Genomic DNA, 16,019 nt, shown 5'->3' on the forward strand with positions numbered 1-16,019 from the left:
CATCATGGGTGGAAGAGCCCTTTGAGTGGGCACCCATGAGAAGCCCTGGTTAAGACTTTCCCTTTCCTTTTCAGTCAAATGCCCTACCCAGCCATGTGAAGATCAGCGTTTCCAGGCAGACTCTCTTTGAGGATTCTTTCCAACAGGTTAGAGAATATTCCTGATGCCAGGATCCTGGGCAAGCAGGCTTCCTTCTATTACCCAGCCCTGTCTCATGGCATAAATGTCGGTGACCATACCTGTTAGACAGTAAGCCTTAGATAGCGTCCCCTGCCCCCACATCCCCGCCTTCTGTGCTGGGGTCAGGGGCAGGATGGCCGGATGCCCTGTCTCCCCAGATTATGAACATGAAACCTTACGACCTGCGCCGCCGGCTCTACATCATCATGCGTGGTGAGGAGGGCCTGGACTACGGCGGCATTGCCAGGTGAGCCAGGGTGCCCAAAGGGCTATCCTCTAACCCATGTCCCTGGCTTCAGGGCCCGTGTGGAGAAAGCTACCTCCTTGATGCTGTTCTTTCCTTGAGTTCTCCTGCATCAACTGGAAGGGCACTGGCATGACGCTCACAGTAATCTCTTGGGTTGCAGGTATAGCTCAGCTAAGATAGGATGCTTATCTACCCTACCGGCCCTGGGTTTGTTCCCCAGCACCCCGTAATCAGGCATAGTAGCTCATGCCTGTAATTGTAGCATTCGAGAGATAGAAGCAGAAGGATCAGAGCTCGGGGTTGTCCTTGGCTGCACAGTGAGTCTGATGCCATCATGTTCCAAAAGAAGAAGAAAATCCCTTGATAAATTTCTCTGGTAATACCAGTAAGCCGTGAGTCAGGGTCAGGCCTCAGCCCTTTGGTTATTAGATTATGGGGATGCTAGAGGCTTCTTGGGGAGGGCCATGGTGTGTGGTTCTTTGCTAGCCTACATGCCATTTTTCTATAGTTAAAACAACCTGGCATTGTATCAGTGGACAGTGCTAGCTTTTAGGGTCTGTGAGTGTCCCTTAAAATCAACTCCTGGCCTTCCTCCTATTTGATGCAGCCAGAGCAGGTTAAGTCAGATTTCTCAGAGCACATCTGGAGTGTTTAAGCATTGCCACCCATGCTGCATGCCATGTGTACCAGTCAACAGGATTAAAGCAGTTGGTACAAACCCTGAAAGAACCCAGAGCAATGTGCTGCCCTCACCCTATACAAGTTAACAGCTCTGTGGAAAAGCATCACCTCGGACAACAGTCAGAGGGTTCTAGCAGTGGGAAGGAGCTTGTTGGCTGTGATAACCTCTCATCCTGCTGACCTTGTGGTGCGGGGATATCTTCTGGCTTGGTGTTGGGCTCCCCCGCCTCTGATCCTATTTGTGGTGGTGTAGTCTTCTGTGTTGATCCCATCCTGCAGATGAATTGTTCTTTTTTCCGTGGTGACCTCTCCAGGCTGTGCTTGGTGGGCATCTGGTGTGGCTCCCGCCCTGTGTGTCTCTCTCTGTGTCCTGCCAGTGGTTTTACCCTATGGTAGGTTACATCATGCTGTTCTACCACAGGGTAGAACCACGGACAGGATACTGGAGCACCCTCTGCATCGAAGGACTCCATCTACACAGCCACACACAGCCCAGCAGCCAGGGGCTGGCCTCCTTGACCTCTGTTCCCTGACTGTTTAGCTCAAACTCTGAAGGACTCTGGATTCTGGCTTGAGGCTTCTATGTAGGGTGCAGATAGATGCTAAGGCGTCTGTTGGGTGGGTGACAGTTGAGATGAATGGATCCAAGTTTGGGTTAGGGTACGCTAATAGGGTCTAAGGTGAAGGGAGGGCAGCGTGCAAGTGAGGGACCTGTGGGGTAGCGTGAAGGAATGAGGTTTCTAGAGTCCAAATGAATCACAAAACGTTCCAGGTTCAGCTTTTGGTAACGTGCTACTGTATTCTTCACATTGCACTGCATGCCAAATGGGTGGGGCAGGAGCAGGGCACTAACTGTTACAGAGCAGAAATGTCATTGTCATAAATAAATAGATGTATATATTTATTTGTTTATTTATTTATTTGGGGCATAGGTGTATAGAGGCTCTTATGGGCCATCTACCATGTGTGGAGGTCAGAAAGACAACTGATGGGATTCGGTTCTCATCATATGCCAAGGGGGTTCTAGGGATTGAACACGGGCCGTCAGCTTTGGAGGCAAGAGCCTTTACCTGCCGAGCCTCCTTGCCAGCCCAGCCTATAGCCCAGCCTATGGTGCTAAAACACTACCTTACATATGGTACACAGCCCCACAGTGATGCATGGTGGCCCTGGCTGTGAGGAGCCCCTCTACCATGGAAGCTCTAGATACCATAACTGTCCCCAGGGAGCTGACAGGCAAACACAGGTTTTCCTGAGCACCAACGTTAGGTGCTGTCCTCTGCACCTGAGACTTGGGATGGCCTGGCTCCCTGAGACAGACAGACAGACACACACACACACACACACACACACACACACACACACACACACACACACACACACACACACACACACACACACACACACACCGGGGCACATGCATTCAGATGGTCTTACCCAGCAGAACCCCAGCTGCTATGCAGAGGGTCCCATTGTTCTGTCCTCTCTTCCCTCACAGAGAGTGGCTTTTTCCTCCTGTCCCATGAGGTGCTCAACCCTATGTACTGTTTGTTTGAATATGCTGGGAAGAACAATTACTGCCTGCAGATCAACCCGGCCTCTTCCATCAACCCTGACCACCTCACCTACTTCCGCTTTATCGGCAGATTCATCGCCATGGTAACCCCCAGGGATTCCTCCCTTCTTCTCTTCCTCTTTTGAGACCTCTGGGAAGGGCAGAACAGCAGCCTTGTGGACCAGGGTCCTGCCCCCGACCAGGACTCACTGTGATTCTTCTCTGCCTCACATAATTTCTAACCTGGAAATTTAAGAAGAAGAAAAAACAAGCTAGATTGGCTGTGGGGGAGAGAGAGATTTCACATTGGCTGCCTGGGGCTATCACAGGGTCTCTTGTGTAGTGTAGAACTCACTACGCAGAAGCTCGGGGACTTCACCTGCATCTATAGGGACTTAGAGGATGGGACGGGGCCAGGCAAAGCCCTCACTGCCTGGCTGCTGCCTTTTTCTTGAAGGCACTGCATCTTTCATGAGCTGCAGTAGGGAGGAAACCTCTGGGGATGTCTGACTGAGACATTGGGCCTTCTCAAAGGGGGTGAGGAATCAGCATGGGCCGAGATCAGAGCCACGGTGAACTGGCTGGTGCCAGGCCAGGGGAGTTCCCAGCAACTGAGGTCATCTAGAAATATAGGCTCAGCCTATTGGTTGAGGGGGTGGGGGTCATGCCATGTCCTTTATGATCCATGTGAGTAGGGAGCCTGTGAAGCTGTGGTCCTACTGTGCTCCAGTGCCAGCTTTTTCATGTCAAGGCCCCAAGTCTTCTCACACTTCCTTCTCTGGACTACCAAGGGACCTATAGCTATGTTGCTAAACATGGCCATTGCTATCATCTGGAAGTTCCTGGCTAAGCATTGGCAATGGCTCCAGAAATGGGCACATCCCTCCCGGGTCTGAGACCTACCTGGCCTAGCAGCCAACAGGGACAGAGCAGTGAAACTTCTAGACTTACCACCGCAGCAGCCAGTTCTCACTGGCCTCTCTGTGTCTGCGTTACTTTTGGCCTCTAGTGCCACCCGCTCAGAGTGCCAGTGAGCCAGAGCTGCCACCTGGAGCTGCTATGAGCAAATTTTTCTGGAGAGAGGGATAAGCCTTTGCTCGAAGCAGGAGTGGCCTGGCTAGTGTGCTGGGCAGACAGTGGGTCGACTTTGCCCGTCCCTGTGGTTAACTGTGTCCAAGTTAAAACAAGAAGAAAAGAAGAGTGTTTGTTTCCCAGGTCTCCCTTTAGCTAAGGCAGCTAGCCCTCAGGGGAGGAAGGCAGGGGTCAGCCAAAGCATATCTGAGTCCTCCTTAGCTGTTGTACGTCCCAGGAAAGTCAAGTAAGCCCTTTGCTCTGCCTCTTCTTTCTCCAGGCTCTGTACCATGGAAAGTTCATCGACACAGGCTTCACCCTCCCTTTCTACAAGCGGATGCTCAACAAGAGACCAACTCTCAGGGACCTGGAGTCTATTGACCCTGAGTTTTACAACTCTATTATCTGGATCAAGTGAGTCCTGGTTTGCCCTGTGCTGATGGAGCAGGGTTCTGATTGGCCGATTGGCACCCCTGGCCTTGGTTTCCTAGGTGCCTACAAAGTCTCTCTAAGGCCTACAGAGATAAAAGTTTCTAGGTCCTCTGTAGGACAGTTTTAGAATTCTCTCCCTGCAGCAGAAAATGTGCCAAGGCACTGGCTCAGGGTTCCTGATCACCTGCGAGTTCCTAGTGCCTCTTGGGGGCCCCAGTGAGAAGTCAGGCTGGTCAGAACAGACCTTGGTAAGATGGACATTTTCCCCTTGGCCTCCTGTGTCCCAGAGAGAACAACCTGGATGAGTGTGGCCTGGAGCTGTTCTTCATCCAGGACATGGAGATCCTGGGCAAGGTGACAACCCATGAGCTGAAGGAAGGTGGAGAGAACATCCGAGTTACTGAAGAGAACAAGGAGGAGTATATCATGTGAGCCTCAGCCTGGTGGGGGGAGCATGTTACAGGGGGGGGAGTCTACTCTACTCTTGGGTTTACAGTGTTTGATCAAGTTCCCACCCCCATGAGGTCCACAGTCCCACAGACTGCAGGAATATCCTAGGTCTGCCTGCCTTGGTTGGTCACGTAATGACTTGAGCTGTGGGGTGTGGAGCCTCTGGCCTCAGGTACCAGCTCTGGGTTGGTCTCTTTTGATTCAAGAGGCTTCCCAGCTGCAGGGAACTTTTTAAAGAAATACAAAGCTTAGATGCCGCCCTCTCTCCTGACCCCATCACCTTCCTTGTCCAGTGTGTTTTGGTCTTCAGGCTGTCTAATGCTTGTGTACAAACCTCCCACTCAGGTTCTTTAGGTGTCTTGGTCTCGTCCATTAGACCTTACCTGGGTGTGTCTGAGGCCCAGCAGTTAGAGGCATGTCCTGGGCCCCGTCTTTGGTTTTAGGCTGCTGACTGACTGGCGATTCACCCGAGGTGTGGAAGAGCAGACCAAAGCCTTCCTGGATGGCTTCAATGAGGTGGCCCCTCTGGAGTGGTTGAGATATTTTGATGAAAAAGAGCTGGAGGTGGGTATCAAAGATTGTGGGCCCTTGACCTCACTGCTTCTAGGGTGCCCCAGCTCCATGACACATACCTACAGAAAGTCACCCACCAGGTCCCACATTTTAGCAAGCTAGATGAAGCAGGATGGGTAGTGTCACCTGGATTCTCAGCCTAATTTCCCTATGCTTAAAGAGCGGGGCCTTTACAGTTTCTGGCCCAATGGCAGGGTGAGAAAGTTTGGGAGTCTGATGGTGAGAGGAGGAGGTGCGGTGGGAGGTCTTGCTGACAAGTCCCCCCCTGCAGCTCATGCTGTGCGGCATGCAGGAGATTGACATGAGCGACTGGCAGAAGAACGCCATCTATCGGCACTACACCAAGAGTAGCAAGCAGATCCAGTGGTTCTGGCAGGTGCGTCTGGGGCCCTGTTTCCCCTGCTGGACTTGGGGCAAGAGTCTTCCAGGTATGGGCATTCTACCTCCCTAGACACCAAACTCAAGGCCCTTCATCTTGGACACATTTCTCTCCTCTCCCCAACTTGGAGAAGTCTAGGATAAATGTATCTCTGGTCAGAATAGAGGTTGCTGTGACTATATTTTCACCAGCTTGTGTGACAGAGGTTGTCAGCAGTTGGTCTGGGTCTGGTTGCTGGGAGCCAAGGGGGTCCATGGCCAGGAAGTTCAGCTGCAGTTGGCTGTGTGGTTTCCTCCAGTCAGCTGGGGTAAGAAAGAAAGCACACATCTAGAAGAATGCGCTAAGCTCACCATCCTTTTAAATGACTTGGTTCCTTCTTATATGTGGATCTTACAGCTGTTAACAAGGAAAGAATACATGGAAAACAGATTCAGATATCCTGTAGGGTGTGTGTGTGTGTGTGTGTGTGTGTGTGTGTGTGTGTGTGTGTGTGTGTGCGTGCGTGCGTGTGTAGGCAGTCTATTACCTCAGATATTTAACATGTTCAGCATTGGCCCCTCCACTATAGTCTATCTCCCCAAGAAGAAACCCTGTGTCCACCAAACCTGTGTCCACCAGATAGCCACTCCTAGCCTTAGTGTCTTCAAAAGCAGAAGTAGGGACGGATGACAGTCTCAGATGTCCCTGAGACCATGGACCCTGGTTAGTGTCTGTGTGTTGGGTTGGTCTGGAAAGGTCATCTTTCCAGAGGACATCTGACCGTCTTGTGGACCTGCAGGTTGTGAAGGAGATGGACAATGAGAAGAGGATCCGGCTACTGCAGTTTGTCACGGGAACCTGCCGCCTGCCTGTTGGGGGCTTTGCTGAGCTCATTGGTGCGTTTTCCTCTGCTCTACTAGGGCCTTGCCTGGGGGTGAGGACAGCGTGGGGCATGCCTAGCTGGAAGCTGGGGAGGGGAAGAGCTGTGGTGCTTGGTTGCTTTGGAAAAGGCCATCTGTGTTGACACAAAGAATACCTTGCCTTGGATGACAGGGAGCAATGGACCCCAGAAGTTCTGCATTGACAGAGTTGGCAAGGAAACCTGGCTGCCTAGGAGCCATACATGGTGAGTTTGTCGGGAGCTGGCAGCCCAGAGGCTGCAGGCTGGTGGGGGCAGGACATTGGAGTCCTGGCTGCCTGGGCTACTCTTCTCTCTTTGTCTCTCTCGCAGCTTCAACCGCCTGGATCTGCCTCCCTACAAGAGCTATGAGCAGCTGAAAGAGAAGCTGCTGTATGCCATTGAGGAGACTGAGGGTTTTGGACAGGAGTAGCTGAGGCTGCCCCTCTCACACCCTCCAGCACATGTAGTCCTGAGTCCTGCCTGCCTGAGAGGCCACCGGCTGCACAGCCCTCGAGAGGCCCCTTTGGATAGTGGCCCTGCACGAGACTGTGCTTTGATCATGTCGGTGACTGAAGAGGCCTTGGGGACCCTTTCTTCTCTCTGATGATGGCAGTCTGGAATAAAGCCCTGTCACCTTTGACTCCATTACCTGTTGCAAAGTCAGAGGGCTGCCCTTCTCTGCAAAATTGCCCCCTCCACTAGGACTGAGTCTGGGTGTGTGTGAGTGTGAGGGAACATGCATTGCCTTAGAGGGCCCCATAGAAGCTGGGCCTCACGTGTTCCATGAGGAGATCAGCCTCATGGGATGGCTGACTAAACCCAGAATGCCAAGGGTCTTTGCCAGCAGAAGAGGCTTCACTTTTGTAGATCTTTCCTGGCGTCTGTGTAACCGATCAGAGGGAACAACTCTACATCAAAACCGTCTTTGCTTTACTTCCTGGCAGGCCGCAGCCAAGGGGACTGAGCAGCAGACACCCAGTGCCACCAGCTCGTCTCTTTCTAGCAAGCAAAGGGTTGAAGAAGCCACCATCTGTGTGTCAGTGGGAAGGAAACAGCAGAACCAGGCTTTGTCCTTTGACATTAACTTCAAAGTATATCAGTGTTTAGGTTCTTTCCTATTCTGTTGTAGGTATGCTGTTCTCACCCTCTGTCAAGGAGCTGGTGCCCCTGGTATTTGAGGGGCTCAACCCTCTTAATCCAGTAGCTTCCCAAACAGCTGTCCCTCTCAGGAACCTGCTTAACAGTTGCACCAGCTCGGAGGCCTGGCTCTGTGGTCCAGTGCATCCCTGCCCTGCTCAAACGCTTCACTGACAAGTTCCCAGTTAGGACCAGGTGACACTGCTCCCTCAGTGGCCTCTGGAGCTCACAGTGGCTTAAAATGGAGATCTTGCCTGGCTGAGCATGTGTGCTATGGAAGTGTGAGGCTTTATCTGACTGTGGGAAAAGACACTACTGAAAACCAGCAGAAGGGCCTAAGCTGCCTCAGTAGCTTGGCTTCCTTCATGGAGCTCCTGACAGCATCCTGTGTAGGTACCCTGGCTCCTCTAGGTGTCAGAGTGGTTAGAGTGGCACACTCCTTCCTCCAGCCCCCGTGACATACTAGCTCGGGGGCACCCCAGGCATGCTCTCAGACTACTCCTGGGGCCTCTGAGGGTGGACCCATCCTACCTTTGACCTTTCCTGGTACAGCCTGTGACCCTAGCACATCGCACATGCTGATCTGAGTGGCTCAGCTCACTGCTGCACACCCTTCCTCTCCCATGCAGTCACCTCAGGACTCCTCACATCATCAAAAAGCTGCTCCTTGACTGGGTGGGGACCAGATGCCAGCCAGGTATGGAAGCATCAGGCTCGTGTGTGTGTGTGTGTGTGTGTGTGTGTGTGTGTGTGTGTGTGAGAGAGAGAGAGAGAGAGAGAGAGAGAGAGAGAGAGAGAGAGAGAAAGTGTGTACAGAAAGGCCTGTGCTAGCTAGCACCAAGTTGGTCGACAGATTGTTTTGTAATGCTTGCCCTGCCTCGGTATTGCCAGTTTCTTGTGCAATAAACAATCAGCAGCCATGGTTGGTGTCAGTGTGGCTGTTTACACACATTCTGTTCCAGAAAGGAGGAGACTTCCACTCCCACAGGTCTCCCAGAATCTCCAGACCAAGGGAATCTCCACAACAATAATGCTCCAGCCTGGCTGCCTTTGAGGAGTTTGGGTACCAGTAACCAAGGTAGCCTGTAGCCAAGGTAACCTGGAAACAAGGTAGCCTGTAGCCTATAGCCAAGGTAGCCTGGAACCAAGGTAGCCTAGCTTCTGGAATGGATGACAGTCCTTCTCCAGGGGTTACTTGCCTCAGCTCTGGTCACTGTGTCATACCCTCTCTAGAGAGTCATTCGTTTTGGAGCAGGAGAGCTGAGATTTGGGTAGGACTGTCATTCATTCAGCAAATGGCTCCCGTTACATGAGCCCATGACAAGGGGCTCCCTAATGTTGAATTTAGGGTCACACCTTGGCTTACCGTTCAGTTATTTTGACAGGTAAGGCTTCAGAGATGGAGGCTAGATATAGTAGTGCATGCTTACGGTCCTAGCCTGTAGAAGGCTGAGGGGGGAGGACTGCTTCAAGTTTGAGGCTAGGCCACATAAAATGGCCCTGCCTCAATATAAATGCAAAGGACAAAAGGAGTAGAGAGATGGCTCAGTAGTTAAGAGTGTTTATGTCTTGCAGAGGACCCTGGCTTAGTTCACAGCGTCTACATGACAACTCACCATCTATTACTGAAGTTCCAGGGCATCTGTCACCCTCTTTTGTCTAATACAGGCACCAGACCACACACACACACATGGTGCACAAACCTACATGTAGACAAAACATACTCGTATCAAAAAAAAAATTTTTTTTTTTGGTTCTTTTTTTTTTTTTTTCGGAGTTGGGGACCGAACCCAGGGCCTTGCGCTTCCTAGGCAAGCGCTCTACCACTGAGCTAAATCCCCAACCCCTCAAAAAAAAATTTTAAGCCGAACAAGCCTGGGCTAGACCACCATCTGATGCCTTGATGCAGTCGACATCAAAATGACTCGCATTGTAACCACACTGACTCCAGGAGCAGAGGCTGACTGGCTTCCTTGCAGTTTATTGACCAGTTTACCTCTGTTAGTACCAAAGTCTTCTCCCTTTCGCACTCCCCATTTTTATTTTGGGGAGTGAGGACTTGAAAACAGATCTGTGTGCTTGCTAAGCACACCAAACCTAGCTCTTTACCCTTCCAAAGGTCCTTTCCCACTTGATGAGGAAATATTATATTTTAATAAAATTATGAGGAACTTTCACATGATAGACAAAAGTTTCATAGTAAAGTTTTGTTTTGTTTTCTTGAGATATAGGGTCTCATTATATAGCCCTGGCTGGTTGGGAACTCACTATGTAGACCAGGCTAGTCCCAAACTCAACAGCACTCTGCCTGCTTCTGCCTCTGGGCTGCCAGGATTAAAGGCACGCACGATTAGCCAAGCCGTAGTAAGTTTTAGTAAGACCTGCTGCAGCCGGGACTTACCTGACTGTCTCCAGGCACGGCTGCTGCTCAGTGGGCTGTGGTCCTTCCCAACAGGTTTGTCTCCGTGTACGATTTGTAGATATGTGTGATTTTTAAAATCTAAATACGGGGTTGCATAGCTGTCGAGTGACTTCTCTCACCAGTGGTGGCACTTCTGTTGGCGGCCGAGGATTTCTTCCCCTCACTGTCATGTGTCATTCATACCATGGATGCTGTGTAGCAGGCCCACTGCCTTCCTGAGGTGAGCTGTGGGTGTGCCTAGCAGCAGCGTGCCGGTGTCTATACAGCTTTGTCAAATGACCTCAGGCTGGCCCTGTAGGAGACACTCCTGAGGCTAGACTGCTCTGCACAGTGGGTTAATTATGTTTTGAGGTAGTTCTTGCCATGAAGCACAGGTGGGGCTCAGACTAGCGATCCTCTTGCCTCGTCCCCACTGCTGGGACAGCAGACACTCGCCACCATTCCCAAGCACACTTTTATTTTCAAAGTGTAAAATGTTCACATTCAAAGTCACAAATGGTCTGTGTCCATCACTCTTTGGTTCCTCAGCCACTTTGATCCCAGTCAGTTGCTTTCTGTTACTGGAGCTACTCAGACTGTCACCACACCAGCAACTCCCTATTGTTAGGTCTCAGGCCTTTCATATCTCTAGAAATGTACAGGACTGTAGAAGGACACCCTCAAAGGTGGTCCCTCCTCACAGCTGCTCAAGCTACTTAGAACCCCCCGATGTGTGTTCTCAGTATCTATCTCCGCTCTCTGGGGCACCATGGATATCCAGTCTCTCTCTCCCCCTCCTCCCCTCTCCCCTCTCCCTCTTCCCCTCCCCTTCTCCCCTCTCCCCCTCTTCCCTCCCCTTCTCTCCCCTCTCTCCCTCTCTTCCCCTTCCCCCCCTCTCCCCCCCCTCTCCCCCTCCCTCCCCCTCTTCCCCCCCCCTTCTCTCCCCTCTCTCCCTCTTCCCTTCCCTTCCCCTCTCCCTCCCCCTCCCCTCTCTTCTCCTTTATTTATCTCCCTCCCTCCCCCTCATTCTCTCCTGCTTCCTGCTTCCCTAGCCCATGACCACATTCAATCTGCTTTCATTTCTCTCCACTCTAGACTCTTCCAAATGCTTTTGGATAGCCTTTAATGGAGGGGTCACGTCAGCAGTCTCGTGCCCCACATATACTCATGACCATGTCAGGCCTGGGCTACAGTGTCTGGTTTCCCTTTCCCATCTTCCAGTTACCCTTATTTATAGCACGTAGCAGCTCAGACCTACAATGCTCCCGTTCCCCCAGTCTCAGCCTTGCTTCGTGCTTTGCACGGGCAGCATCTGACTGAGGGAATCCGTGACCTAGCCTCTAAACTGGGTTTTTTCCCTCTTCAGTTTTGTGTGGCTTTATTGTTATTTACATCAGAGAAGTGAGATGTGAATCCGCAGTGGCATTTTGGAAATCTCAGGTTGATTTCTTTTGGCTTTGTTTTAATTTTTCTGGGCATGAGGGTGGGGGTTGCACGTGAGGAGTGGGGTGCACATGCCGAGGCCAGAGCAAGTGTCTTCCTCTGCAGCTCCCCACAGTTACTGGTTTGACAGAGTGTCATAAAGCCAGAAGCAGTTTTAGCTGAGCAGACTGGCCAGCAAGCCCCCAGGATCTGCCTATGTCTATGTCTCAGTGCTGGGGTCACAGTTATGGACGGCCTTCTTGCTTTTTGCATGGGTGCTGGACATTCATGCACAGGCGTGGAGGTCAGAGGACGACTTGCAGGAATCAATTTTCTCTTTCCACTAGGTGGGTTCTGGGGAATCAAATCAAATCAAAATCAGTCTTGGTGGCAAGTGCCTTTACCTCCTGCTGCACTTTTGCTCTTCCATAGAGAGTCTCAGGTGTCCCAGGCTGGCCTTGAACTTGCTGTAGTGCTGAGAACGACCTTGATCTTGGTAGGTTTCCCTCTCTCCACTTCCAAGTGCTGGGATTGCACAGGCACACAACCAGGTCTGGTTTATGGAGGCTGGGGGCTCAACTCTGGGCTTTGTGAATAACACAGTATCAATTGAGCTACGTCCCCGGCTCCCATTTGAATACCTTCTTTGTAGCAATAAGGACATTATGTCAAATGACACAAGCAAACCACAGAAAGAAAAACACGAAGGTGTCATTTATATGAAGTGGTCAGAACAGCAGATAAATAGTGGACAGAGAGTGCCGAGAGAAGCAAGATGGCAGACATGCTGGATCTTTACAAGGCAGGGGGCGAGGATTTCACCACCAACAAGGATGGGGAGAAAAACATCCACAAACTAAAAGAAAAAGCAAAGAAAAGGAAGGGCCGAGGTTTTGGCTCTGAGGAGTCCCAAGCACGGATGCAGGGGGATTATGACAGTGTGGAGCAGGATGGCGATGAACCTGGACCACAGCGCTCTGCTGAAGGTTGGATTCTCTTTGTCACTGGAGTCCACGAAGAAACCACTGAAGAAGATTTTCATGGCAAATTCGCTGAATATGGGGAAATAAAATATATCCACCTTAATTTGGACAGGCGCACGGGACACTAGTTTGAGTAGGAAACAAAGAGGCTCAGGTTGCCATGGACTAAATGGTCAAGATTTGATGAGACAGCCAATCAGTGTCAACTGATGTTTTGTTCATGTCCACCAAAAGGCAAGAGGGGAGATGGCCGAAGATGACGGACCGGAAACGCCATTGATAAATCCTCTGTTGACCAGGTGTTCTCTAGGAGTCCGTGCTGCCTTGGATAAACGGGCTAGGGTGGACCTTGTGTTTACATTTAATTTCTTACTCTATCTACTTGGTATTGCTTTTGAGTTTCAGAAAAAAAAATAAATGTTCCATTTTGTTTTCTACATTTAAAACTTTAAGAAAGAAATGTTTGCCAGGAGTGGAGGAGGGGGGATTGCTGTCTACTGGATATAAATTTCAGGGTTTTTTTTTCTTTCATATTTGTTTAGTTTTGGGGTTTTTTTTTTCTTTTCTCTTCTTGATCTTGGGTTTTTATTTTGAGACTTCAAACATGAGAACATAGTCTCATTACTTTCCCTCCCACTCCCCCAGTGATCCCACCTCACATCCATTCTTCATTGTCACATACACATACACTGAGGGTGCACGCAGGGGACTACTGGGGCTTACGGTTAGTCTAGACTATAGTCCAATGCTGCATGGGGCCGCATAGCAGGCGTCTGTCTCAAAATGTCAACAATAAAAAGAGCAGGTGTGCCTGGATGAACCTGTAATTCCGTCAGAAGTTAAGATCATCTTCAGCTAGACTTGAAGGCTAGCCTGTGCTACATGAGACCTGCCTCAACAAACAGCAAAAACCAGGGAATCTTTCATTTCGGTTTCCCAATAACATCATTCTCATTGTCAGACATTAGGAACCCCTACTGCCTGCGGCTGCTTACCCAGGGGTGTCTTTTAAACACCTCTCTTTACATTTGTGATACGCTGATTGATTGGGGAGGGGTGCGTGCCATAGCACACATGTGGAGATCAGAGGGCAGCTTGTAGGAGCCAGTTCAGTTCTCCTACTTATGGGTACTTAGGGGTAGAGCTCAGCTCAATAGGCTTGGTAGATAATGGTAGATAACCATAATAGATAATGGTTTTGTTTTTTTTTTTTTTATCAACTTGGCATGAACTTGGACACACCTGGGAAAAGAGTAAGGCTTGAGAAAATGCCTCCACAGGTAAGATTGGGCAAGTCTGTGGGGCATTTTCTGTGGGGCTAATTGATGTGGGCCTAGCTCACGTCATGAGCAGTGTGACCCTTGGGCAGGTGGCCCTGGACAATATAAGAAAACAGACTGAGCAAGCCTGTGTGTTCCTTCAGGACCTCTAGTCTTGATTTCAGGTTCCTGCCTTGAGTTCCTGTCGAGTTCCTGCCCTGACTTCCCTCAGTGATGGAATGCAGCTTGAGAGTTGTAAGCTGAAATAAACTTCCTTCAAGTTGCTTTCAGCCATTGCATTTTATTATGATAGAGACCCTAACTAAGGTGGTGCCTTTACCCCCTAAGCCATATCCCTGGACTTCTGCCGATGTACCCCTGGGATAGGCAGACTTGTTAGTGGCCCTCAATGTTCCCTTCCAGCTTTGTGAAATGACTTTTTCCTTGGGTGTGGACTCATTTAGCAACGAGCATGGTTAGTTTCCAGCCCACACACCATGGTAACAGTAATGGGATGTCCTGACTGTGATTAAACTGCAGACACCTGCGGCCTACTTTCCAGCCGATCCTCATTGCCTTCCCAGCACGTGCACTCTGAGAATGAGGCTGGTGCAGTGGAGTACCCTCGTGGAGGACAGATTCCTGTCAACTAGCTAGCAAACGAGGATGTCCAGGAGCCCCTGAGGCCTTGGATCCCGCTAATGTCACATGAATGTGTAACGGGTTCCTTTGCCCCTTGATCCTTCCGATGCAAACAGCTGGATTGCAGCCTGTGTCAACCCCGAGCAGAGGCTCCGGGTAAGCTGTGGCTGGAGCTGCCGACCCACAACAGCTGGGAGATGGGAAGGACGTGCTGTTTTGAGCAGCTGTAATCATAGGGTAACTTGTCGTTCCGCTTCTATACTCAGTCGGACCAAGCGGGTTTCTATCACCTTCGCTCGCTTCTGTTGCCTGGTACCTGAACGTGGCCAGGGTTCTTTGTAAGTTTAAGACTCACGGTGTGCAGAAAACATGTTGGGCATAGTAGGGCACACTTTTAATCCTAGCACTTGGGTGACAGGATCTCTGTGAGTTTGACATCAGCCAGGGCTACATAGTGAGACCCTGTCTCAATAAGAGGCCAAATAAGAAAGCAAGCCAGCCAACATCTTGTTAACCTGTTCTCCACGCAGAAAGGGAAGAGAAGGGTGCCGGAACTCAGTGTCAACCTCAGTCCCTGCAGCCAGTCCTCACTAGCACCCTTGGCCTGGAGCTCTGCCTAGCCTGGGACTGCAGGTGGCCTCAAATGCCATTAGTACTTACCTGGGCCTCCAGCCAAACCCAGTTGGCATGGTCAACCCAGTCTCTCAAGAACAATTTTGGGTCCACTTCCTGTGTAATTACGGGGTGTGCAACCGAGAAAACACTATTACTGCAGCAGAGTTAACCCAGAGTCGCCTTTGCAGCCCTGGACTCCCTCTGAGGGTGACTCGGGGGCACAGTTTCTGCTCCAGGGGTTGCCTATGAACATCTACACCCTGGTAGGTGGTGGGTTAAAAGCGTTGCCTTTTTCTGGAGAGAGTTCATTTCACCTCTGAAATTTCAGGTCTTACAATGGAAGTTATTTTCCAACTGCCTGTAATGGCTTCGTGCTGACTAAAGTGTGGAGTGGGTGGTGAGTGTCCTGTGCACAAAGTGGTGCAAATTGTCCCTGCAGCCTGCTCTGAAAGTGACATTGTCTAGGACATAGGGACAGGTTCATGTTCGCTGCTGATTAAAGAACCAAAAGGGGGAAAAAGTGTTACTTCTTTGGGGGGAGGGGCAGCAAAGCCATCATATAATAACTGGGAGATCAGTGTCCTCTCTTGGGGTTCTTGGTTTCATTAACCAAAGATTTTTTTACTGAAGCTGGGGATCCCTATGGAAGAGTTGGGGAAAGGACGGAAGGAACTGAATCCCATAGGAAGACTACACTGTCAACTAACCCAGACCTCTGGGAGCTCCCAGAGACTAAGCCACCAACCGAAGAGCGTACACAGGCTGGTCCGTGGCTCCTGGGCATATGTGTAGCAGAGGGCTGGCTGCCTGGTCTGGTCTCAGTAGGAGAGGATGCACCTAATCCTAAAAGACTTGATGCCCCAGGGAAAGGGGCTGGGGGGGAGGGCAGGGGCAGTACCCTCTCAGAGACAAAGGGGAGGAGGGAGGGAGCGAAGAATTCTGGGAGGGGGAGTGGGAGGGGGACTGGGGGCCGATAACATTTGGAATGTAAATAAATAAAATTTAAATAATGGAAAAAAGAATGGACACAAACAGACGCTTGAGTTTAAAGGAAAGCCCTCAACCATGCAAGCTGTATGTTTTGAAGCTGCCCAAAAGGGAATGGAGAAGAG

General features: G+C 50.6%; 2 protein-coding genes across 2 annotated transcripts in view; both read left to right on the plus strand.

Annotated features, from left to right (window-relative positions):
- Positions 1-8,505, plus strand: part of Wwp2 (WW domain containing E3 ubiquitin protein ligase 2) — a 105,633-nt gene extending 97,128 nt beyond the window's left edge. The window contains 11 exon segments of the mRNA XM_032887400.1: positions 75-146; positions 339-427; positions 2,607-2,613; positions 2,615-2,767; positions 4,015-4,148; positions 4,454-4,594; positions 5,060-5,180; positions 5,461-5,565; positions 6,347-6,443; positions 6,601-6,673; positions 6,779-8,505. Coding sequence (XP_032743291.1) covers positions 75-146; positions 339-427; positions 2,607-2,613; positions 2,615-2,767; positions 4,015-4,148; positions 4,454-4,594; positions 5,060-5,180; positions 5,461-5,565; positions 6,347-6,443; positions 6,601-6,673; positions 6,779-6,878 — 1,092 coding nt within the window. The 3' untranslated portion in view covers positions 6,879-8,505.
- Positions 8,506-12,183: 3,678 nt separating this feature from the next.
- LOC116886693 (RNA-binding protein 8A-like) lies at positions 12,184-12,519 on the plus strand. The gene has a single exon (XM_032888190.1). It carries the CDS (start codon positions 12,184-12,186, stop codon positions 12,517-12,519), a length of 336 nt encoding a protein of 111 aa, XP_032744081.1.
- The last annotated feature ends 3,500 nt before the right edge of the window (positions 12,520-16,019 follow it).

The sequence above is a fragment of the Rattus rattus genome, chromosome 17, assembly GCF_011064425.1.
Source record: "Rattus rattus isolate New Zealand chromosome 17, Rrattus_CSIRO_v1, whole genome shotgun sequence".
Classification (NCBI taxonomy): domain Eukaryota; kingdom Metazoa; phylum Chordata; class Mammalia; order Rodentia; family Muridae; genus Rattus; species Rattus rattus.